General features: G+C 38.5%; 1 protein-coding gene across 11 annotated transcripts in view; it reads left to right on the top strand.

Annotated features, from left to right (window-relative positions):
• SLC4A4 (solute carrier family 4 member 4) overlaps positions 1–25132 on the top strand; it is a 493252-nt gene that overhangs the window by 159916 nt on the left and 308204 nt on the right. For all 11 annotated transcript variants that reach the window (XM_065545104.2, XM_074039893.1, XM_065545105.2 and 8 more), the window contains one exon: positions 14399–14578. In XM_065545104.2, coding sequence (XP_065401176.1) covers positions 14399–14578 — 180 coding nt within the window. The remainder of the gene's footprint in view (positions 1–14398; positions 14579–25132) is intronic.

The following is a 25132-nucleotide window of genomic DNA, read 5'->3' as shown; positions in this document are numbered from 1 at the left end:
TCCCAGCTACTCAGGAGGTTGAAGTGGGAGAATCGTTTGAGCCCAGGAGATCAAGGCTACAGTGAACTGTGATTGTGCCACTGCGCTCCAGCTCGGGTGACAGAGTGAGACCCTGCCTCAAAAAAAGAAAAGAGAAAAGAAAAAGAAAAAAGAAGTTTGGTTATCTGTCGCCGGGGCTGGAGCGCAGTGGCCGGATCTCAGCTCACTGCAAGCTCCGCCTCCCGGGTTTACGCCATTCTCCTGCCTCAGCCTCCTGTGTAGCTGGGACTACAGGCGCCCGCCACCTCGCCCGGCTAGTTTTTTGTATTTTTTTAGTAGAGACGGGGTTTCACCGTGTTCGCCAGGATGGTCTCGATCTCCTGACCTCGTGATCCGCCCGTCTCGGCCTCCCAAAGTGCTGGGATTACAGGCTTGAGCCACCGCGCCCGGCCTGGTTATCTTAGTTCTCTTATTCAAATGAAATGATATAGCCTCTCATCTTGTCCTTGGTATCACTCCTGTTTGATTTTGCAAAGATCATTGACATATCATTTATATATTTATACTGATAAGAAAAAGAAGGGCCTAAACACCTCTGCTTTATCAAACTTTTTCATTCTTCTAGTATATTTTTTGAAGAGATAGACTAAAATGATGAAATGGAGGCTTTTGTCTTTTTGGAAGTCAAGACCTCAACATTTTACAGACATGAAATCATGACTTAAGCCTATTTCTTGCTAGAGGATATTATGATGATCTACTCATGTGTGTTGGAGAAGGTAGTATTTTTTTCTAAAAAAAGTGGGGCCTGGTAGACATTTTTAAATAATTACAATGGTATAAAACGTAATTGCCGAGAAGGAGTGAATGAAAACCTATCGGATGGGAAGGGAGGGGCCAAGTTGGGACTGGGGCTATTCTGAGCACTGGATATAAGTGTCCGGTTGCATTTTGCTGACCTCTTCTCTGCAGTTCACTCTAATTGCTCAGAAAACAGTGTGTACAGAGGAAACTCTTGGGCAAATACTGCTAAAGGAAAAGCCTTCTTAAAAGAAACAATGTATCCACACATTGGACTGCTTTAAAGAAATGCAGTGAGGTTTTAAAAAGTTGGTACTTGAATAGCAACACAGGTTTCCCAGAAAAGGTTGAGCCCATGCAGACCTTTCCCAACTCCCTGCTCCTTTCTCCTCATGGCCTCAGCTGAACGCTGGCCAGAGGTCCTCAAGTATGCAGCACTTAGCTCTGTAGCTGCCTGACACCTCTTGCTGTGTCAGGGAAGTTAAATATTTATATATAGATTTCTTTCACTTCAAGGAAGGCTGGTGATAGTTCCGTGTTTTTGAAACTAGAATCTGAAACTTCTGAGAATTTTCCAACTGTAGAGAATTCCCTGGTAGTATAGTATGGGCTAAAGCCCTCTTGAAGCCATTTCCTATCCTAGGTGTTGGTGTTCTTTGATGGCAATTAAGCCATAGCAAATTGCACTTGGTACTTTGCCTTTGGCAAGGATCCAGAAATTCTGAACTAGTACATTTACAGCAGTTTTGTCTATAGATTGAGCGTCTTTTTAGAAGCTTTTAAAATCTGGTCATATTAGTGAGACTTGTTGTTCGATATTTATTTTGGGGAGTCTCTATTGTTTATTTTTTTCATGTGTTGTCAAAGCAGAGTGGCTAAGTATCAGTTTGAGAATAAAAATTTAAAACTTGCTCTATCGTCAAATCATTGCATAGGTGAAGGAAGCAACTTGTAGTTTAGATTATAGGTTTTTCTCTTTGTAAAATGGAAACAATGGAGCATGTCATTCACCTTAGAACTCTTAAGAACTTCCAACAGCAATTGCTGCTGTACGTGGCGTTAGGAACAGGCGTGTTTTATACTCCACCACTCTCTGTTGTTTTTCATTCTGATGGATACAGCCTCACCAATAATTTTCTTTGGTTATTATCTTCTTTTCTGAAAATTATAACTGGCATAAATATTGTTTACTTGCTTAATTCATTTCTCCCTACATCTGTCCTTTGCCTTCCTAATCATGCTTACCTACTGCTTCTTATATTGGAAAACTAGAGCCAGAATGATCCAGTGAAATTTCCCAAGGCCTACTCTCTGTTTCCCTTTGGACTCATTCTCATCCTTTAAGCTCTGGGTATGAAATCTAATTTTCACAGTTAGACTGCTCTGATACACATTATCCTTAATTTGTTAAATTGTCTTTTTTCCAAGAAGAGGGATATTACCATAATTGTATACTGCGTAAAATACAAATGCTGGTCCATTGTATAATAAAGCCTGCAACGTTGCTTCATTTGGAAAATGGATTCAAGAATGTAGTGTTTTTCTGCCAGTGAGAAGGATTCAAGAGTCTAGTATGTGTATATGTATTTAAACATGCGTATAGAAATGCATTTCCCCCTGTCTGCCACATAGACTAGGATAATTCTGCTTCCTACTGGCCATTATGTAATTTAGGTGCCAATTAAATGAGATTATGCAACAGTATAGAAATAATACTATCTAACCTGAACTAAATATTTCCCCTTTTTTAAATCACCACAAGATTAGAAATCATTGGGAGAACTGAGAATTGGGCCTGATGAGAGTGAGTAAAATAAGAATATAATAAAGATCAGTTGAGGCTCTCTTGTTGCTGTCATGAGCTTGCTGGTGCGATTTCATTTTGTTTTGTTTTATTTTATTTTACTCTTTTGGCTGATTGCATTTAGGTGACTGAGGTGAGAGCCTGCAATGGCATAGGTTCACGGGAGGTTCCAACACTCATCCTGGAGCTGCTGATTGCCAGGTGGGATGAAAGGTGAAGGTAGTGAGGGTGGTGAGTGACAGCCACTGAATCAGCAGTATAGATGACTTAAATAATTCATTTCTCTGAATAGCTAAAAAGTTTTCAAATCTGGTAAATTGTTTCTACCTTTCCATAGAGTTAGAATTAGAAGGCAGCTATCCAAAGGGCTATATCCAATGTGTGTACCTTTCTTCATACTCTGTTGATTTTTGGAAGAACAGACTCTACTTAGACCTCATGAAATATTATTTTATTGACTATTTTTCATGGTGGAATGCTCAGTAACTTTTACCAGGCCAAACACTTCTGGGAATAAAAAGAGGTTTTAAATTTTAGTAATATTGGCCAGTATATCAGCTTTAGACGAATGGAATTATATTGTTATAGATGGGTTAAATTACTACCAACCCCCCAATTGATTATTAAATTTTCAACAGGAAATTTGATTCCTACTGAAAAATAAAGAAAATGTCTTCAAGGTAGAATGAAAGCTCATGATTGAATCTAATGGATACGTGTGTTTGGCAAATTAAATTAGTATCTGATTATTCAAGTTTTTACTCACGTTTATTCCATCTGTGCTATGGTTCAGAGAACATGGTGGTGGACCAGTAGTCTCAGGACCTTTTTCTGTTCCTGGTCTGCCACTACCTTTCTGGATAATACAAAGCAAATCATTGTCTTGTGGTTATGGCTTCTTCATGCAAAGTGCAGTGAGTAACCTGTCTCCTTAGCCACCTACTAGAAATGCTCTAAGAATTTTTGGATAATACCTGAAAAATACCTTGATGCTTCCAGTAGGCCATTAAGAAGTTACTTAATTTCTGAATCTCAGTTTTTTTGTACAAGGAGATAGAATTTGCACCTCTCATCTCCTAGTTTTTCTAGGAATATAAGTAAAGCAATTTGAAATCCCCAGGATTAACCCCATGAATTTAAGGTATTATCTCCCTTGCATGTAATCGTTGCATGTAATTTATCTTTATGCACAACACTTTCCCACCAGCGGTTGCTGTGACTGCAGAACACTGTCAGACTAAAGCTAATACTGATATCTGGTAATCAACAGATTAGTTGATTAGTACTTATGTTAACTCTAAATACTAAATTTTACTAACTGATGGACCATGCTTTTTTTTTTTTTTTTCTTTAAGCCTATCAAAATGGTAAGAACAGTTGCAGGTGTGACCTCTAATACGTTGCTTTTCCAGGTTTATGTGTATCATTGAATGTGGTAACGTTGTAACTAGGACCATGATTATTGTTTAGTCAAATAAACCAGCCATTATTTAAGGACACAAGGTTAGTTGATATGGTAATTTTAGAGATGTATCACATATGTAGGTGAGTTTACATGGAAGGCCAGGGAATATATGTCCTACAGAATAACATTAAATTAAGACCTAAAAGTGGAAAAGGAATTTGCTAGGTGAAGAATCAGGGAAGCATTCCAGGCAGGCATGTGTGAAGGTCCAGAGGTGAGAAAGACTTAGGCCCATTTGAGAAACAGAAATAAGGCTACGGTAGCTGGACCATGTGAACAGGGAGAGAGTAGTCTGAGGTGGATAGGACCCAGATAGTTCAAGGTCTTTTATGTTATGGTAAATGTTATAGTTTTACTGAGTGTGCACTAAGGAAACATTGCAGAAGGGTTTTAAGCAGGGAAGTGATAAGACCAAATTTGTATTTTAGAAAAGATTCCTTTGGCTGCTGGGTGGAGACAGTGTCCCAAGAGGGCAAAGACAGAAGTGTGGGGGCTGTTGTCAGGATTCAACTGAGAGATGATATTGGGTTGGACAGGAGTTGAGACAAAAAAGATGGAGACAAATGTGTTGAATTGATGGGTGGATATATGGATGGGGATGGCTGCTTCTGGATTTCTGCTATGAGCAATTTGGGGAATCATGCACCATTTTGTAAGATGGGGAACACTGGAAGAAGAGTGATGGGGGATGATAGGAGTTTAGCCTTTTGTATATATTGAATTTGAAGCACCTGTGAGATATCCAGGTAGAACTCTGAAGCTGGTAGTTGACTATACAAGCAGGAGCTAAGAAGAAAGGACAGGGATGGAGATATAAATCTGGGAGCCCTAGGCATATAGCTAGCATTTAAAGCCATAGGAATGGATGATATTGCCCAGGGTCAAAGAATGGAGTGAGAACAGGAGTGGATTGGACTCTGCAAGTGCCAACATTTGGCGATTAACAAGGTGCAGTCATAGAAGTAGGAGGAAAACCGGGAAGAGAGTGAAGCCTCTGAGGCCGAGAAGAGGGCTTTTTAAATAAGGAGCTAGCGATTGACAGTGCTGAATGCTGCCTTGAAGTCCGGTAAGATGAGGACTAAATAGTAGCTACTGGATTTGGCAAAAAGAAGGTGATTGGTAACTTTTGTTAGCAATGTGGTGACGTGTCATGGTTAGTTGGGAATCAAATTGGGGTAGACTGAAGAGTGCTCAAGAGACAGCTATCATTATGAGAAGTTAGGAGGAGACTTTGAGGTGATGCTGGAAAACTTTTAGCCTTTTCCCTCTATGTGCTCCACTTCACTTAACTACTTAAAATATTTGGAATTATTATAGATGTTTTAGAACTAGAAAGGATCTTAGAGAAAATTTAGTTCAATATTCTCAGCTTACAGATGGCTAGAGGAACCATGAAGAAGTTAAATGATTTGCTCGAGGTAACACTGGTAGGAGCTGGAATAACGAGGACAAGGATCCAGGTGTTCTGACTTTCCCAAGGCTGTGCTCATCCCAAAAGAGTGTGCTTGAGGTTGATTCCCTCTGCAGAGGAAGAGGAATTTAGGTAGGGAGATGGATGAGAACTAGGAGAAGCACCTGGAAGAATAGGAAGTGGAAAGAACTGAAAGGAATAAAAGGTGTTGAAAGAGCGTACAGAGAGGTGAGAGGGAAAGAAAACACAAGACTGGCCTCAGCATTTGAATGACCCCTGGTGGTAAGTGGGAAGACAGATGTCCCAGCCAGAACATTGTCATATTTTGGAGCAGCTTATGGAACTAAGGGTTGTGGATTTCAATTTGTCATTCTATGACTCTAAGACAGAAACATTTCCAGAGAATCCTGAGCCCATTTTTCCCTTCTCGATAATTACTAACTTGAAAGGATTAATCGTTATTATTCTTTTGGCTGTGTTTTCCAGACAGTGGAGGATGGGAGGGATGGGTGGAGGACTGGTACCATGATAGTGGAAAAATGAGAAAGGAAGGCTTATACATCCGGGGCACTAGTCCTAGTCTCTATATGTCATTAACTGGCTATTTGGCTTTAGTTAGATCACTGGTAAATGAAGAGGCTGAACCAGTTAAAGTGATTTTTTGGCCACTTTAAAAGTATGATTACGTGCTTCTGTGTCAATGAATGTCGTCCCTCTTTTTCCTGGGTACATGTGGAAAACCACAGTCATGAAGATTCTGGGATTCTAGGCTAACAGAAGTCTCTCATAGCACTTTTCCTACTTCTGGGTGATTGTTATAGCCCTATGATATTATCTACATCTCATTTACTTACATATGTGTATGTGAGGGAAGGGAATAATGTGAACTGTAATATTTATATTTTATAACAAATATAAATTAATATTTAATATATTAAATATTTATATCAACACTTTATATATATTTAAAAATATGTTCATCTATTAATACAATAAAATATTTAACTATATATAATATTTTGCATATGTGATATATAATTATGATAAATATATATTAAAATTATATATAATATTTATATATTATATTAAATAGTTGATACCTGATTAACCATGAGTGTATTAACTATATTGCAAATTACCTTTCCATAGCAACCAAGGACTCTTCATCCTATTGCCCAGTCAGGGCTTAGGCCACTGCAAAAAGAGAAGCCATAATAGAGTCAGAGATGGACAATGTGGTTGGGATGAGAGTATGAGTGTGTGCATTTATGTGTCTCTCTAAGCTGCCTCTCTGGCTGCAATTGCAAATCCAGTTATCGGTGACCATCAAATTAGCTATTGTTTTGTATCTTCCAACACTACTTCCCATTCACTTGTGCAAATGGTGACCAAAGAGAAATGATGGAAACTGTCAGTTCTCTGTGTTTGGCTCACAGGTGGATTTTGTCTGATGGCATGTGTACTGCATGTTACAATGCAGCAGCCCCTGTGGGGTGGTTCTGGGTGTCGGGATAAGTGGAGGGTTCATGTCTTCCCGCTGGGTGGCTCCTGTTCACTCTGAGCACTGTTCTGCCTAGTGCTGGCCTTCCTAGGCCTTTTGGCTCTACTCTGTCTTGTCGGAGCAAGTGAAGGACTTACAGACCTGTTTTCTGTGGATTGACAGTGAGCCGTTAAAAGCTCTGGGGGAAACTTTACCCAAATCGGGGTGGAGATTGCCAAGCCCTTGCTTCTGGACAGAGTTAGGGAAGGCTGAGGTTATGGAAGGTGCTGCCTTTGTTGAAGAGCTCAACTCTGTAGGATGGCTAAAACTGCCCATTAAGGGACAAGTTAAGAATAGGTCTGGGGTTGACTCTTTTGCCCTCCTCTAGGTGAATGTTCTGGAGTACAAAGAGTGTTCACAAGTTAGTTATTATCAGGGCTGGAGGTGGGTGGGAATGAGAAAAAACTGTGCTCTGTTTTTTTCACTTTGAAAAGGGAAGGGAGAAATAGGATCAACATTTATGGAGCACCTTTGTGTACCAGACACAGTGGGAGACTATGTTTAATTCAGATTGTGCCTTAAAAATATATATATATATATAATCTCTCTATAAAGATTCTATAGAGATAGATATATAGATATTTGTATGGGTAAATTTATATCTAGATAGATATAATTATATAGATTTAGATATGTTTTGTATCTATAGATATGGATATAAAAGATTTTGCTAGAGGAAAGTTAACATTATTTTGGAGAATCAACTTTGAAGATTGAAAAACTCGTCAGGAACTGCAGTTTACATAGGGTAACCTGATTTTTAATTCCATTAATTCCTTAAGGTAGATTCCTGAAGTAACTTTACGAGGAAATACTTGTTTTTCTAGCTAAGATCTTTTCAAATAATTGATGATCACTGAAAATAATAAAGTCGTATTTCTATAAACATATTCACTAATTCAGACTTTATAGAGCCAGTCAGTTTTTGCCTTTATTATTGGCCATTAATAATGGAAACTGCCAAGGAAGCTTAACTTCAGTGTGTTGTCTTAGGCTCCTCACCTTCATCTAAGACTGTAATTAATAGAACTCTTTTGTTAAAAATGAGCTCTTGGAAGACAGATGCATACGTTTGCTGAGCTAAAGGACAGGAGTCTAGCTAACAATCATAAGCTTGCATCTCCTTTGAGACCTTTTATTCTGTAGCTCTTAGTTCTTGCCTAGAGATTATCACTATTATTATCATCATCAAATATTAAATATTAATAGTGCTGTGCTCAGTAAACATCAAGTAACAAGCTAAGATTTCTTATCAGTCTTGCTTGGGGAACCTCAGGTTGCCCTGAGGATTTCTAGGAGGCTTTCAGTATGTAAAATTCCCATGCAGTTCAGTGGGAAGAAAAGTATTTCCCTGTTTTTCCTCACATTTGCCATTTGCTTGCGTGCCTGGTCCTATGTAATTGGTAGCATTAAAATTAAAATAAATTACTCATCAGTATTCAAAATTATCTATACATAAATTACATATGTAATGTGTAATTATCTATTAATAAACACATACATTATTTTTTATGTAAAAAATTGCCCTTATCCAATATATAAAAATAGAAATCATCCCTTGTTCTGAGTCAGGACCCTCATGCAAACATTTCATAAAGGGCTGGTTTACCCCTTGGTAACTGCAAACTTACACTGTGCTTTTTGAAGAGGGTTTTCTTTTCATGAGCTGGTATTTATACCAGTAAATTAGCAATGTTACTTTGCTTGTATCTTATTAGAGCTGCTTATGGACACTCTTATGGGTTTGAGAATAATAAGCTAACAAATTACTTGTATTTTGGCTGAGCGTGGTGGCTTATACCTGTAATCCTAGCACTTTGGGAGGCAAAGTGGGTGGATCACTTGAGGTCAGGAGTTCGAAAGCAGTCTAGACAACATGGTGAAACCCTACCTCTACTAAAAATACAAAAAAATTAGTTGCGCGTGATGGCACATGCCTGTAATCCCAGCTACTCAGGAGGCTGAGGCAGGAGAATCACTTGAACCGGGGAGGCAGAGATTGCGGTGAGCCGAGATCGTGCTACTGCACTCCAGCCTGGGCAACAGAGCAAGACTCTGTCTCAAAAAAAAAAAAATTACTTGTATTTTATTAAAGTGTTTAGGATTATACATACTTGTATATTTATTATTAAATAAAAGTGCCAACCACACAATGTCCACTGTGCTTGGACTTGATACTATGGTTTGGTTTAAGTTTTCTTATGCATATACTTTTAATTGATAATTTTTTTTTTTTTGGTCTAACAAAGTCTTTGCAGAATCTTTTTATAATCTGTCACTCATCCAAGGTCTCCGCCTCTCTACATTTTTTCTTTTCTTAATTAAAAAAATAATCTCTTAATTTTGCTCTCCCTACATTCTTCTTGGCAATAGCTTCAACACGTTTTGGGCATCTTGGCAGAAGACCAGGTTATGTTAGATAAACCAGGGAAGGCAATATTTAACTCATATTTTGGGAATATTGCCGATTAGTTCTGAAAGAAGTATATAAAATACTGCATGTTGTGGAATCTTTGCTTTGAACTGGAGAGAACAGAAATTCAGCTGAAAGAGTAAGAGTGTGGCTATAAATCAAATTTGGAACATCCCTCAGTGTTTATTTAGAGCTGTATGTAAGAGGCTGGATATAGGGGATGGGTGGTGGGAGGTAGGGAAAGGTAGACTTCTGGGTAAAGATTTTACCTGTCCTTTGGTGATCCTTTAGATAGAGTACAGTACTGACATATCAGGTTAAAAAATTACATACTACCTTATTCCAAAAAGGTTTAGGGTGAAGGGAAAGTAAGTGTTGAAAAGTTGGAAGAGTGAGGTTAGTATATAAAATGCATGTCATGAAACTCTATATACTCACTACCTGTTTGTCTAAAATGTGTCTATTCTTCTTTTAGCAGCCAATGAGGAAGGAGATATAATAAGTTATTACATTTATGATATAAACATAGTATGTTTTACAGAACACACCATCAAAGTAGTGATGAAGCACTCAACTAGTATTGATACTGAGAACAGAGACATATTTCTCCTGTGGGGTTTTATGAAGAGAACACTTCATAAAAAGTTAACTAATTATAATGTCCTTGACTTCCTCAAACTGTAGTTTTTGCACCTGTACAAGGGGGATAGGAGCAGGATTGCATGAGGTGGTAGATATAAAACACCTTGCAGTGCCTGGCATGCTTGTAAGCATTCACTAAATAGTTGCTATCATCTGTATGTACAGTAAACACAGCAACGTGTTTCCCAGGAAGGAGCTAATAGATCTGTCTTACATATAGAGGCATATGTTGTTAACCATCCACACAGCTATAGAATTTGTAGTTTGGCTGATTTAAAATCCTTTTCTGGCTTGAAGGTTTTCATACTTCAAAGTGTTAAATCATCCTTGGTAGCAAAATGTGTATTTGTGAAAGCCACCTTAATTTGAATGGCTCCAGAGTTACTAAGTGTAAGTTTTCTATTTGCCAGAAAACATTATAGCAACTATGAGAAGTATGAAGTTAGGTTAGAAATATTTCAGGAATTGGGATAATTTAGCATCATAGTACTTCCTACTTGCAACTGGGGTGGAGCATGTAAGGATGGGAAGAAACAAGAATCACGTAGTGATCATTTCTGACATTCAGAGATACCCAGGAAAGCCATGTTTTCTTTCCAGTAGTACTGGCTGTGGTATGGATTGGGAGATATTCCCAAGATATTTAGAGTTTGTTGGGAACTTGCACCATCTGTCAGAGAAAGGCATGCAGGGTATTTATTTGAACACATGATACTGAAGCCACTGCCAAATCAAGGACTGAATACTCTTCGACTGCACACCTAAATGAACACTGTCAAGTATAGATTCCAGTAGTTTTACTTCATGAAGTTTCAGTAGCAAGAATGTAGCATTTATTTTGATATAGTTTAAAACAATCACTTCTTACTTATACATTATAGCTCTTAAAATTTTTTCCACACCTCCTTTTTACATTATCTTCGGAAGCAGTATTTCCTGAGTTTTCTAGCAGAGAATTTTTTTTTTAGCCTAAAAAGTTCTATATAAGAAGCAGGTAACTATCCCTCTTTCTTTAATGGTCTTACCGTTTTGTAGTCCCTTGCTGGGTTGGAAAGCTGGTCTGTCAAGTTTGTCCTTTTTATATTACACGTAAAACAATACTATACCCTCAACTTTGTGACTTCCCTAAGAGCTTGCAGTCATTTTATGAGTTATAATTTTAAAAATAGTCATCAGTCTTCATGACATATCCCTGAAACAGATAAAGAGATTTTAATGAAAATAAATACTGAGATCCACATAGGATATTCTCATCAATCATAGCGTATTTTCAACAGTAATGCTGCTTCTATTGATCATGATGACAGGTATTCTGTGGGGGCAGTGAGAAAGCTTCCATTGCGGCTCATTTTACTTTTGGTATTTTGGCTACTTGGCACATATCGCTTATGAAGTATTTGATTGTCCCTTTGAGACAGCATGTCTATATTACGTTATCCACCAAAGCAAGGCTATCTTGCTCTCTTCTCATAGGCAAGGAAGCTGAAGTGAGAGAGGTTGAGAAGTAACTGATGAAGCAGCAAGTGCTGTTGCTGAGCCCGTCAAGGTTTGCTTGCCCATGAAACCATGTTCCTTCTCCTCTACCTGAACACAAGACAGAAAAGGAAAATTTAGTTGCCAATCATGTGTGAGAGGGGGAGGAGGATGCTTTGAGGATACTTTAAGTTTTGAATTGCTTAGCTCAGTGGCATGATTTCCTCTGCCAGTTGTTGGAAGGCAATATCTTCCTCATCCAGGGAATATTGTATTTTATTGTGCTAGGATGTCTAAAAAAAGTTCCTTGCCATGTGCGTACCAGAGAATGGTAACTTCGCAGAGGCCATCACTAAGAGTGGTAAAAAATGGTCAAGAGTGGTTGCATTAGACAGGAGTGGGAACAGAGAGTGACTGCAAATGGGTGTGAGGGATCTTTTTGGACTGGTGGAAATGTTCCAAAATTGGATTATGATGATTGTTGCACAACTCTATAAATATACTAAAATCACTGACTGTATCGTTAAAATGAGTGGATTTTATTGTTTATAAATTACACCCCAATAAAGCTGATTTTTAAATGCCTAAAATTTGGCATGTCTTGAGAGGAACCACATTTCTGCTTGGCATCTGGGCACCATAGCACTCCATAGCACAGTGTCAATTCTGAAAGTTCCCACACCTGTGTGGAAGTGCACAGGGAATACCAAGAAGGAGGCGTTGGAGGAAATGGGGATAGACAGAATCTGTTGCTGAGAGGATGCCTATCATGATGATGCGAACAAAATGGCACCACTTACTGCAACTCAAAGTAGGCTCCAAAAAGTCAAGTGCATTTCTCTCCAGGGTTTGGCGGCTCACTTTCTGAACTGGCCTAACTCTTTCATTAGATTGACAACGATGACACTTCCTAGCCAGAAATCTTACCTTAGCATCTTATCCACCATATAGACTGTCAATTAAATGATTTGATCAAATGTACTATGCAGATTTGGCTAAATATAATTTTAAAAATCTTTCTATATAACATCATTATGGCAATGTAGCTTCATTACCATTTTTTGCTTATTTGCCCTATTTAATAAGGTGAATAGAAAATATTTAATGTGACAGGTTAATAAAAATTTTCCAACCTCTTAATTTGTGTGTGTTTTCTTGAAAACAACCAAGCATTTCGTGTTTGATTTATTGAAGCAATTGGTTGGCTTTGCTCACTTACATTGTTGAGAGTTGAGATAAAACTTCAGGACTCCCTCAGTAACTGGAGCACAGGAAACAATTGACACTGTTTCTTAATTCACATTGTTTCTGAGACATTTCCTACTTCCTAGTATAATATAGTTTTCCCATGAGAACCATTTACTTGCAAATGGTTAGACATGATACATTTCTCACTGGCACACATTCTGTGGGGAGAATCTCACTGTGTTTTGTAGTAGCTGAGTTGCTGCGTGTGTGTTGGGAAGGAGGTCCTGCTTTATGTAAAGATGCCTCCAACTTCATTCAAGCATCTGATGTCTTCTTTTGAATACTAACCCATTCACTTAGGTTCTGCGTTGCTTAGCCGGAATATCTTTCCTGAAGGAGCATATAATTCTTTTAAGGCTGCCAATTTAAGGAAACACCTCTGCCAATTATGGTGTTTTTAGATATACCCCGTAGGTTACTGTGGAAAGTAGTTCGTGACAGTTTGTATCATACATACTGTATGTACATGTATTTGGATGTAGATACGTGATACTGGCTGTGGCACTGCAAAGTTGTCATCAAGGAATACTTCCAGAAATGGGAAATAAAACCCATAGATGAGAAAATCTAATCTAATTTGCAGTTCAGAAAGAAAGTGTTCACATTATTTCTGAAATGGTAGTTCCTAAAATACAGAAGTTACACTGTATTTAAAGTGAAAGTAGAAGTTTTCCAATTTTAAAAAATGATGTGGAACTTTGAGTTTCTTTCTTTTTTGTCTTATTAGATTTTGTAAAAATAATACCACTTGTCAGTTTTGCAGCTCCTTCCATCTAGAGAGCTGAAAGCATTTCACAATCTTTTTTCCTCATGCCCTTCTCTTCAAGGCAATTTTTGCTGGGCTCGGTTTATTTTTATCATTGCAACAACCAGTTTTTAGAAACTTTTGGAAACGAAAAAAGAAAAATGAGAATGGCACTGTAGCTGACATTCATTTTAGCTGTTTCCTAGTGTGAACGTTTGAGTATTTCTAAAATCTTTTCTCCAAGTATGTCTTATTTTTCTCAGTTTGTCCCAGTTCTAAGTCTCTATTTTGCTGATTTGGTAAAAAAAAAAAAAAGTTTTAATGTAAAGCCTTACCCCCTGCAAAATGACTTTTTGAACTTTGAGTTAAATCTTTGTTTTTGCAGCGCCAGCAGCTCCTTTTCCAGCAGGCACTAACCCTACCCAGTACAATCATAGACTCATGTAAGGTTGAAACTGGAGGGGCCTCTAGGGACTACCCAGTTTAAGTCTCTCCTTCTAGAAATGATGAAGTTGAGGCCCAGAGTGGTTAAGAGATACATGCTTAAGGTCAGACAGCTAATTGATGGCAGAGGTATGACCAACATGAAGGATTCCTGATTTCCAGTTTGATATTCCTTGGTTTTCCTAAACAAAAGTAGTCTATCTGGACAGAATTAGAGTAGGCTGTCACAGAGTCCTGGTGTCAACCACTAGCTTGAATTATACTGAAGCTAATTGAAAATTGGGAGGAAATTTTATTTTTCTAGAGTTTGTTAAATATAGGATGGTAATGTTGAATTTATAGACATTTTCTTCTGATCTGTGCATCTTATGCAATTTATCTGCAATACAGAATGTGGTTTGAACTGACTGGTCATTCGTGTACCTTCCTTTAGGCCACCATACCATTTACATCGGAGTCCATGTGCCGAAGAGTTACAGGAGAAGGAGACGTCACAAGAGAAAGGCAGGCCACAAAGAAAAGAAGGAAAAGGAGAGAATCTCTGAGAACTACTCTGACAAATCAGATATTGAAAATGCTGATGAATCCAGCAGCAGCATCCTAAAACCTCTCAGTGAGTACTCTGAGCGTTGGTGCCTCTCTCTGCCTCACTCCCACATCTTTGAGAAGGACACCTTTTTGAATCCTGTGGCTAACGGGGAGGGCCACTGTAATACTGAGATGGTCTGTTCTAAAGGATAATGTCTGTGGAGATGCTTTGCTTGTACCAGCAGGTTGATCTAGAAGGTCATCTGGTAAGATTCTGAGTTGATCAGAAAAGGCCTGACAAAGTTTAGGCATAGCTGTGTATTCTACATTTTTATGTGTAATATTAATAGGGTTGTGTTACAGATGGTATTTATTTAACTATATCAATAAACAGTAACTGGAAGACTGAAAGAATCTTTTGCATTATTTGTGCTTAGAAATAGGTTCTATTGAGACAGTAGGTGAAGATGAGAGTGTATGTCTATATATTTACATATCTTTCCAAATGTCAGCATTACAGGTGACATTTAACCAGGTTGTGAGCCAGGTCAGTGATTTAAATAGGAATTGTGGAAAATCATCCTGTAAGAGAGGTCTGTAGAGTGACACAGTTATTAAGATGTTGGATGTATTAAATGTCATACAATGGATAAAAGTGTTGCTAAGAGCAGAACAGCAGGAGGTCAAAGAACACCCTTGGATTCGAGTGATAGGATAGGCTGTGTGTTTAGGTGTATATTTATGTTGCTTTTTGTTTCTTTAATGTGGAGAATATTTGGCTACATGGACCAAATATTGTGGCTGAACTGAGAATGAATATGTGCAGTAGAAACACATGCCAATTTTGGAAGATTCCCCAACAGGAGTTACACAGTGACAGCTTTTCATGTTGGCAGAGCTCTGTACATTCTTCATGTCTTTGCTACAGTTGCAGAAATATGGACCCTGCAATAAAATGCATTATGGATGGCACAGATAAAGATCGGGTTCAGTCATTGCAGGTGATGACAGGCCAAATTAGAATGAACAGCTCAAGGTGTTGAAAAGTGAATTTACAGAGTTAAATTAAATTGGGTGTGAGGCATAGTGATGTGAATTTTTTATAGTCTCACCGTTGGAACTGAGCAGGTGGCTTAGGAAGCTAGACAAGTGCAGTGCTGAGAGGAGCAATACAGGTGGACCATCGAATTAAAGACAAAAGCTCGGAGGAGAGCTTGAGATGGATCACGAAATCGAAATTAAAAGCATTGAAATAAATTTAAGACTTTGAAGGACCAGAAGGCAGGAGACTCAAGTTATGTACTTTTCACTGAAGTCCTGGGGGAAAGTCTGTCTGAAAGGGATCCTTTATATATCGATTAACGTAGTGGAGTCTGTTTTGAGAAAAGTCCTTCAAATGCACATAAACATGGCACAGTTAATAGTCTGGAGGAACAAAAGATAACATTCTCTTCCAAATAAATGACTACCGTTTATCTCGATTTACTCTGTATCTCTCTGTCAAGGCCTGAGCCAGTGTCAGGTGTTCTGTCCATTGTGCATGTGATTGTCTGCTCTCTCTTTCTCGTTCTCTCTCTCTCTCTTTCTCTCCCTCTCTCTGTGTCTTTTATAACTTGTCTTTCATTCTTCAGTTTAAGAACAAGAGTGCATCATCACTATAAATGTTAAAAAGTAAAGAGGTGCTTACCTAGACAAATGGGCCCAGGAATTTTGAGATTAAAATTATTTATCAGCTTTTGAGAAGGGCAAGGGAAACAGTGCCAGCAGCACTCAGATAGGTCATAAGGAATGAACAGATCAGGAAGATGCTGAGACCCCATGTGTATCAACCACAGAATACTGTTGCATTCTGTGGCATTTGGGGCCCAGTTTGAATACAGCATGTAAAATAAACAAGGCAATCCATTCTTTTTCCCCTCAGAGGTGTCTTCCTGGGGGAATACTGCATTATGTTGTATACTGGCTTTCTGAAGGGATCCTATGGAGAGACAGTTGTCAAGGACTAAATTGTTCAGTGATAGTAAAAAATTATTTATAAATATGCATTTTATAGTTTTGTTCCTGCTGATCAATAAGTTACACACTAATATGCCTTTGGCATATTTGATATGAGTTATCCAATTTAACACGAAGGTCCTCTTAGAAATTGCTGTATATCCTCAGCTGCTTTGATGGATTGGTAGTTAATTATTTGGTACAGTTCTGTTTAAAAGTCAGAGTTTTTGCACCTAGACATAGAAAGACGTTTAACCCCACGATTTTGGGGGAAGCCATGGCGCTCTGGCACCAACATAATGACAAAATTCTTGTGGGAAAACTGACTTAATGAAATACTTGCCTAGTATACTATTATTGTCTCTCAAGAACAGCCACATAACAATTTATGTTGTTCTGTGACCTGTGGTGTTTGAGTTGCTTATGTCCATAGACATATCATGTCCCATAGACAAGATTCCCACATGTGTCTGGCAGTGCATGATGTGATGCTTATACTTCTGAGAAAAACAAAAACTAAATAACACACATATAAATAGTAACTTGATGGGAGTCATCTTTGATTCTTTCCTTGCTTTTACCCCCATATGCAATCCTTCAATGATTTCTGTTGGTTCAGCATTTAAAATAGATCTGAATTTGTCTGTTCCTTTTCAGTTTTGCTGTTACATTTTTGTCCAGGGAATCATCACGTCTTGCATAGACACTGCAACAGTCTCTGCTTTTCAAGTATTTCTTCATGGAGAGGCACAATTGATCATCATAAAGTATAAATTGGACCATGTCCTTCCTCTGCTGAAAACTTCCCATTGTCCTAAGAATGAAACCTCAATTAAGCATCAGAGCCCAGTGTCTTTCTAGTCCTGTGATGTGCCATTCTCTCCTTGCTCACTTTACTCCAGATCCATTGATGTTGTAGTTCCTTGGTGGTAAAACCTTTTCTGCCTCGGGGCCTTTGCTCATGCAACCTTGTCTACCTGAAATGGTCAGCCCATTCTTGTCCTGGTTAGCTTTTCTGTTCCTTTATGTTCTGGCTTTTACATTTTACCTCTTCAGAGAGTCCTTTCCTTACTACTCTCTCTAGTGCAGATTCCCCTTCATTATTCTTTCTCAATGCCTTATGTTTCCTTCAGAATACATGTTTTAACACATGATTTTTGAGAGCCTACAGGTTTGTCTTGAGCTGATGCTAGATTGTAATCTCCATGAAAACAAAGATCAGGTTGTCTAGTTCGCTTTGTTATCTTTCGTGCCGCACAATGCCTGGCACATAGTATGTGCCTGATATATGTTTATTGAGGAGTAACTGAGTGAATGAATTACTACAGAGAAAGATGTAAGCATTGCTTTTATTGGTCTAAATATTTCTTACATCCTAGATAAGAGATCCAGCTGATTTTCTTGTTTTTAAGCCTGGCACATCGTGTTTATATTTCCCTGCCTTGCCTTTCTCCCTTGACACATAAAATCTTGTCTTCGCTTTTAATTATCCCACTTTGGAAAGGGCCTCATTATTTTGTCTATTGCCAAAGTGGGATTTTGGTCTGGGTAGGTAATCCCTGAGTGTATGGAGCTGCTTGTTAACCACAGGTGATGGATGAAACTGAACTGCAAGGCACATGAATTTTTCATATACACTTAAAAATGCTCACTATTCCACAGAGAACTCAGGCAGCCCCCCTTCGGAAGCCATATTAAGGTGGCATGAGCTGGCACCGTGGCACATGCCTATAGTCGCAGCTACTCCAGAGGCTGAGGTGGGAGGATCATCAGAGCCCAGGAGTTTGAAACTGTAATGCTCCATGATTAGCCCTGTGAATAGCTGCTGTGCTTTTTCCGTGGCAATGTAGTGAGACCCTGTCTCTACAAACACATGAAAGGGCATTTTTAAGAAGTAAACGAAATATCTTCCAGTATTAGGCACATTAAGAAGATGGCATAATTAACAGGTTCATTTAATTTATAACCTAACGCTTTCTATTTTCTTCATAGCTTTGGTGTCAAGACCGGGTTTCTAAAAAATAAATGAGTGTTTGATTTTTACACATTTGGAGCTCTGAGGAGGAAGCGAGCTAGCTTCATATCCCCCTCTGAGCTCAGCAGCAGCTCCAAGTCCTTTCACAGCTGCTATTCCCAGTGTGGCGTCAGAGCTGGTGTCCCAGCTGGGGACACAGAGAAGGAAACGTGTGTGAGAGCGTGGTGCACTGAGCCACGGGGAGAGAGAAGCTGGGGAAGGAAAGCGAAATGGAAGAACAAGCAGGAGAGACAAGGGAATGAGGAGGTGGTGTGGAGTGGGTGGTTGAGAGAAAAGTTAGATTGTGCTCTTTCTTAAAAATAATCCTTTTGCCTCCTCCACTGTGCATTTTTTTTTTCTAAGTTAGCAGCTGCCATCCTCTGAGGGTTGCCCAAAAAGTGGGTGGGAAGGTGGTCCTGGCTGAGATAGGTTTGGACACACAGCACACCTTCCCAGACTAGATGGTTTTGGCCTCTGTGCCTCACATTTTGTTAGTGTCCAGGGATACTTATGGGGGCATCACAGGCTACTTTGTGACTGTAGAGATCCTGAAGATGTGTAAGATGGTAGGAAACAAAGCTACAAACAGAACATCCTGTTCAGCATTTTGATCTGATGTGTGAGATGTTTCTTGACAAGCGTGAACATGCGATCATGCTTGGAGGTGCTAACTGCCTCTCACACACAGGTCTTGCCCGTTGTGGAATCATAGTGCTAGGTATGTCCATATAGACACTCATTCAGTCTTGTGGTATTCTTTTTTAGCTTTTTGGATGTGTACCAGAACTGACGGATTTATGCTAGTGAACATTGTTCTGTGAGCCTGGGACAATGGATGCTGGTTGGTGATCCAGTTATATTCAGGAAACCGAAACAGAGAAATGGGCAGCTGCTTTTGTTTGGTGCTTCCGGGTAAATGAACAGAGTAGCTTTTCATAAGAGCCAAGAATATTTGGTGTTGTGTCATTTGACTTCCCCTTTTCCCAGTGCACGCCCCTCCCAACCTGACCTCATACTTCTGGGTACATTTGTACTTTTTCTTGATTTTTAAAATGTTTTCAGGAAAGATCCTTAATTTAGATACCATAAAGTAAGATTTCTTTAATTTTCTACATGCCATTGACATTCTCAAAAATTGATCTATATATAGGAGAGAAGGCTTTGGAAATGTGTGAAAATGAGGTAGACCTGTCCCAGTTTAAAAAACAAAACAAAACACAAACACAATAAAACTATACCATCTCTTTCATCCTCTTCTCTATTTTTCACCTTATATAAGTAGGAGGAAGTACTTTGTCTTTAGGTCTGAGTACAAAATTTTTTTTATATTAAAAAATAGTTTAAAACATATAGTTTGCCTTTTCAGAAGGGACACTTGTGTTGTGATTTTACTGGAAAGGGAGCATATCAGAGCAGTTAAGAGTGCACATTTGAGCCAGATTATTTGAGTTTGAATCCCAGTTCATACCAGCAGTGTAACCTTGGTTATTTACTTTACTTCTTTGTGCTCTAGTTTCCTCATATGTAAAAAGGGGATGATCGATTTTAATCATAGTATTCTGAACATGAAGTGAGCGCTGCATACAGTCAGCAATAATGGTTAGCAGTTATTATTTTGAGTTACTATGATTGCCTTCTTCAAGCTCATCTTTTCCTATCCATCATACACAGGTAATGCCAAAAACTTCAGGCTAAAACTCTGTAGAGCTTAATTCCTTGTAAACAATAACCACTAATCTTTAAGCTCGTCTGGTCTTTTCTGCCACAAATTCTCACTAGCTATTCTTTTGCTTTAGCTGTTGGCTTAGCTCTTGGCTCCCAATGGCATATTTGGGAGAAGCAACCTAAATTCAGTCTCTTATCTTGCCAGCGAGTATCAGTCTGGATATTGGCTGGCAGGTGACAGGACCAAGGGAACAAGGACTTCAAGGGGCAGAGGTGCTGTCTCTTGTGCTGCTCTTTGGTGTGGAAGACTGCCACCAGCAAGTGGCTTGGTGTACCAAGGGTGTCCTTGAATTTAGTCGGCAGTTGTAATACCCCATTCTGGACGCCTGGAATCAAATAGGCTGTTCTCTCTTTTATAAGAAGGATCTCTTTCTTTGTGTTTCTTTGTGAAATTAATCTGGTTAAGAAGGGCTGTTGGGTGGGACAAGTCAGCAATTTAGAGGCAGTGTTGTGCAGAAAGGAAAAATATTTGGCATACTTGTGTTTTTGGTGGCAATGGGTTGGCTCAACAATGTTGTGTTTTGTGTGGTACAAATAATTTTGTTTATTCCTCTGTGATGCTGATGAATACAAGAGGACTGTGTCATGGTGCTTCTGCTTCTTTAGCCAGTTAACTGCATAAGTCTCTTAGAGAGCCTTGAGTTTCTGAAATGCAGCTTTCTTGAAGTCACCTTGAAGTGCCCTTCAAATGGCAGATTTTACACTATTCATTTCTTGTTGCCACTGGCTATTCTATTCTAATAGTTATTCCATGTTATCATGCCATGAGATGTTATGAATAGTGTGTTTACACGTGTCATGGGAGAGTTGATGTTGTTGCTATTTATAGTGACTTATGAGTTCAGGAGGCCTCAAAGGGTTCTAGTGTACTCCAGGTGCTGGGGTACTCAGGGCTAAAAAGAGATTGTGACTTAGGGTGGAAAATGGGGGAAAACCAGAATAGTGTGTGGAATTTAAGGTGTGAAATTTACTTTAGTGAAGTAATTGGGGTATAAATGACTGTCTGCCACAGGAATTACCACCTAAGAGGAAGGCAGGTCACATCCTGTGGTTTGGGGTTCATCCATTTACAAGGCAGGAAGCCTGAATGTGTATTTGTGAGTTTGTGTGAGTGTGTGTGTGTGATTTGAATGCACTGAAAAAATGAAAGATATTGGCAAGAGTCTTCTTGAAACAGTGTTCTATTTAGGAAATTTTTCATATAGAAGGAAATAATTCTTAAAGGACAAGGGTTCTTAATACCGGGGATTTAAATTCAGTGCTTTATGAGTGTGAACTCATAAATGCAGAAGTAGTTGGGGTGAGGGACCATGGGCCTACTCTATAAATAAATTCTCCGGAATTCTTCCATGACCACAATCTGGAGGCAGGAATGTTAGGCTCTTCTAATAACTTTCCCATGGATAGGAGTCTTACTTGACTTTTCATCACTTTTATAGAGGTGTTGTGAGCAAGGAGTCTCCATTTTAGTGGTTAATGTAGAATCAAGATCCCAGTTATCCTTTATCCTTCTCTGTTCTTTTTCTTCCATAGCCAGCCACGCACTGAGCCCTGTTGGTTTTTCCTTCAGAGTTTCTCTCGTGTCTGCCACTTCCTTTGAATTCCTGAGGCAATACTTCTTATTTGGAATTTCAGCCTTAAGTTCATCCTTGAAATAGAAGGGAGCTATTTCAGACAAGGCTGCCAGACATCTAAAATATTAGTTCTATAGTCTCTCCTTAATTAAATAACAAACAAACAAAAAATCCTTTTATTGCTCATCATTACTTAATGAGTAAAGCGACAATGTAACAAAGTTTCCTCTGCTACTTTCAATATTTTATGCAGTTTAATGAAAAATATAGGTATATTCTGTCTCAGCAAGGCCACTTTAAGTTCATTTTTATGAATTCATAAGGACTTCCCCAGGTTTTGAACTCTTGCAGCAAGTATTATCTACATTACACAATCTGATACTTAGATCTGTAATGCTTCAAGTAGTGACTTACCTCTGTCATTCAGGTGTATGTCATCTCTTCAGTATCATCATTAGAGACTCAAAGGCAGAGGCAGTATCACATACTTCTTTTGAATCATGTTCTGCAATAGCATATTTGTTGAATGGATAGGTAAATAAAATGCCCAGAAATTACCCATTGGGTTAAAATAATCTGGTCTATCCAAGAAAATTTACAACTATCTTGGTTAAGAAAATGCTGTCCCTCCAGCCTAAATCCTTACTGAAATGTGATTAAAATATAAATAACCAAAGAACTGTCCAATAGAGTGAGTTGAATCATGGTGAAATAAGAAGAGAGAATACCAGGAAAAGTCATTTTTTTAATGCTGCAGTTCTACAATTTGCAATAACTAATTTGTACAGAATTAAAATAGAAATTGTCCATGTTTTTAAAACAGAGATAAAAGTGCTACCTGTTGGCCGGGCGCGGTGGCTCAAGCCTGTAATCCCAGCACTTTGGGAGGCCGAGACGGGCGGATCACGAGGTCAGGAGATCGAGACCATCCTGGCTAACACCGTGAAACCCCGTCTCTACTAAAAATACAAAAAACTAGCCGGGCGAGGTGGCGGGCGCCTGTAGTCCCAGCTACTCCGGAGGCTGAGGCAGGAGAATGGCCTAAACCCGGGAGGCGGAGCTTGCAGTGAGCTGAGATCCGGCCACTGCACTCCAGCCCGGGCTATAGAGCAAGACTCCGTCTCAAAAAAAAAAAAAAAAAAAAAGTGCTACCTGTGTGTACTTTTTTTCTCATGGGAAATATGTTAAAATATTAAAATGCATGAAAACATGTAGTTAAGTGTTGGAATGCAAAATATTATAAGACGACATTTCTCTAAAGAACTCTATAGCTTTCTGAATTGGAATAAGCCTGCCTTTGCTTACGATTATTTATTTAGGGTTCATATTCCTCTGTGTTGAATGAGGATAGAGCATAAAAGAGGTTACTTATGACAGTGATATTTGTTAATTACTGAATGTGTCACCGAGGCTGTTTGTGGAGTTTTTTTTAAATAGAGAACTTTAAGAGTTGGTACTATATGTGTATCTGGAATAGATGTACAGATGAAGGTCCATGTTGCTTTCAGAGATGAAATAAGATGACTTTAGCACCCATGTCAGGATTATTATTTACTGATTCTGAAACAAGAGCATCACTGGAATGTTTTATTCTTTTGCTATTTGCCAATTAGCAGAATTCTATTATTTAAAAAAACATGTTGCACCTGATATCCTTACTTAAAAACTACTCCTGTTGGTGATGGTATTGTGATTCAACAATTTGTAGCAAAATTATCTTTTGTCAGTTACCAAAATTTTGCCACGAAGACCATGAGATAGAGCGATTATATTTAACTGATTCTACTTCTGATGGTGATGGTATTGTGATTCAACAATTTGTAGCAAAATTATCTTTTGTCAGTTACCAAAATTTTGCCACAAAGACCATGAGATAGAGCGATTATATTTAACTGATTCTACTTCATTTATGAGATTTTGGGTAGGAATAATTTAAGTGTAATGGAAAATATGACTTCTGGATGCAAATGTACAATAAACATGTAGGCTGTCTAGCTAGCTGTGTTCGTTCAAAGCTGAAGTTGTTTTCCTCAGAAAATAGGGCAATTTCTGTTACCAAGGTATGGAAATAGCAATTGCTATAACTAGAAATTTACTGCGGATTTACTCAGTATCCAGAACACACGCATGAGCAACTATAAAATCCTAAGTCAATTATTTGTCTAATTGTACTTTGTTACTTCTTGTGACACTGCTGAATGCCACAAACAAAACAACCAAGCAAATGGGCAAAAATGCTTCAGAAAGATTTTAGATTATTTTTTAATGATGTACACACACAGCCACAGCTAATACTCTCCCTTGCTCCTCTAATTCCTAAATATAGATTTTGAGCAGAAGATACTCCGGTTAAGAAAGACTGAAGATAGGTGGCTGGCATTCCAGTGGCCACTTCAGTTAGATCAAATGCTAACCAAAGTTTTTGAAAAGTATGGATGTGTGCCTTTAGGAAAGTTTTCTGTGCTGTTGTTTGCATGCTCCAGCCAAACTTGGAAGGTTTACAGATTTTTTGCTCTTCATGAAACTGACTTTGGAAATCTGTCTATGCTACATTTTCCTTAAGCCTCTTTTATCCTATTATTTTATGATTCTTTCTGACATTAGTAAAACATCTAAGCAGTGAATACGATAGGATAAATTTCAGGGTGTTCTTTGTACATTTTTGCATATAGGAAGAAGTGGCCGAGGTGCTTTCCTCTTTTGGCAGATGGAACGAAGGTGCTGTCTTTAGTGACTGAGTGGGAGTAGGGAACCTTTAATTTAGTAAAAGACTCATACAAGTGCAGATGAAAAAGAAATCAGGGCAATGTATAAGAAGAAAAAACAACCTGGAGAATATATTTATTTTTAAATAACAATTGAGTTTTAAACATGTCTCTGATTTCTGTATTTTGGCGAGTCATAGGGAATAGAGGGGGAAGTGCAGGGATAACACTGAAAGTAAAAGGAGAGAGAGGACATGACTTATTCTGAGAAAAAGCAGAGGAAGTAGAGGAACTCCATCAAAAAAGACAATGAGATTAAATAAAAACAGAAAAATCACTGGGTGAATGGCAAGGACTAACATCTTACTCCCTCAAAATAGAGCTCTCTATAACTTAATAGGACCAGCTCTCTACATCCTGTCCTCAAACCGGTTTCAAGTGGCCTCTACCTGCCTTATCTTTAGATTCCCAGGGATAGTTTTTTCACCATGATTTTCAAATGATCACAGTGATTATCTAACTATCTTCCCTTTATTCTTATATTATCATTACCTCTTTGTGTTGGTTTTAGACTCATCTCTACAAGATGTTCCTCCTGTAAGAAACTTCGGCCTCGTCTTTTAGTT

Source organism: Macaca fascicularis, chromosome 5, assembly GCF_037993035.2.
Source record: "Macaca fascicularis isolate 582-1 chromosome 5, T2T-MFA8v1.1".
Classification (NCBI taxonomy): Eukaryota; Metazoa; Chordata; class Mammalia; order Primates; family Cercopithecidae; genus Macaca; species Macaca fascicularis.
Note: the sequence above shows the minus strand (reverse complement) of the source record. Positions and strands in the feature narration are given on the sequence as shown.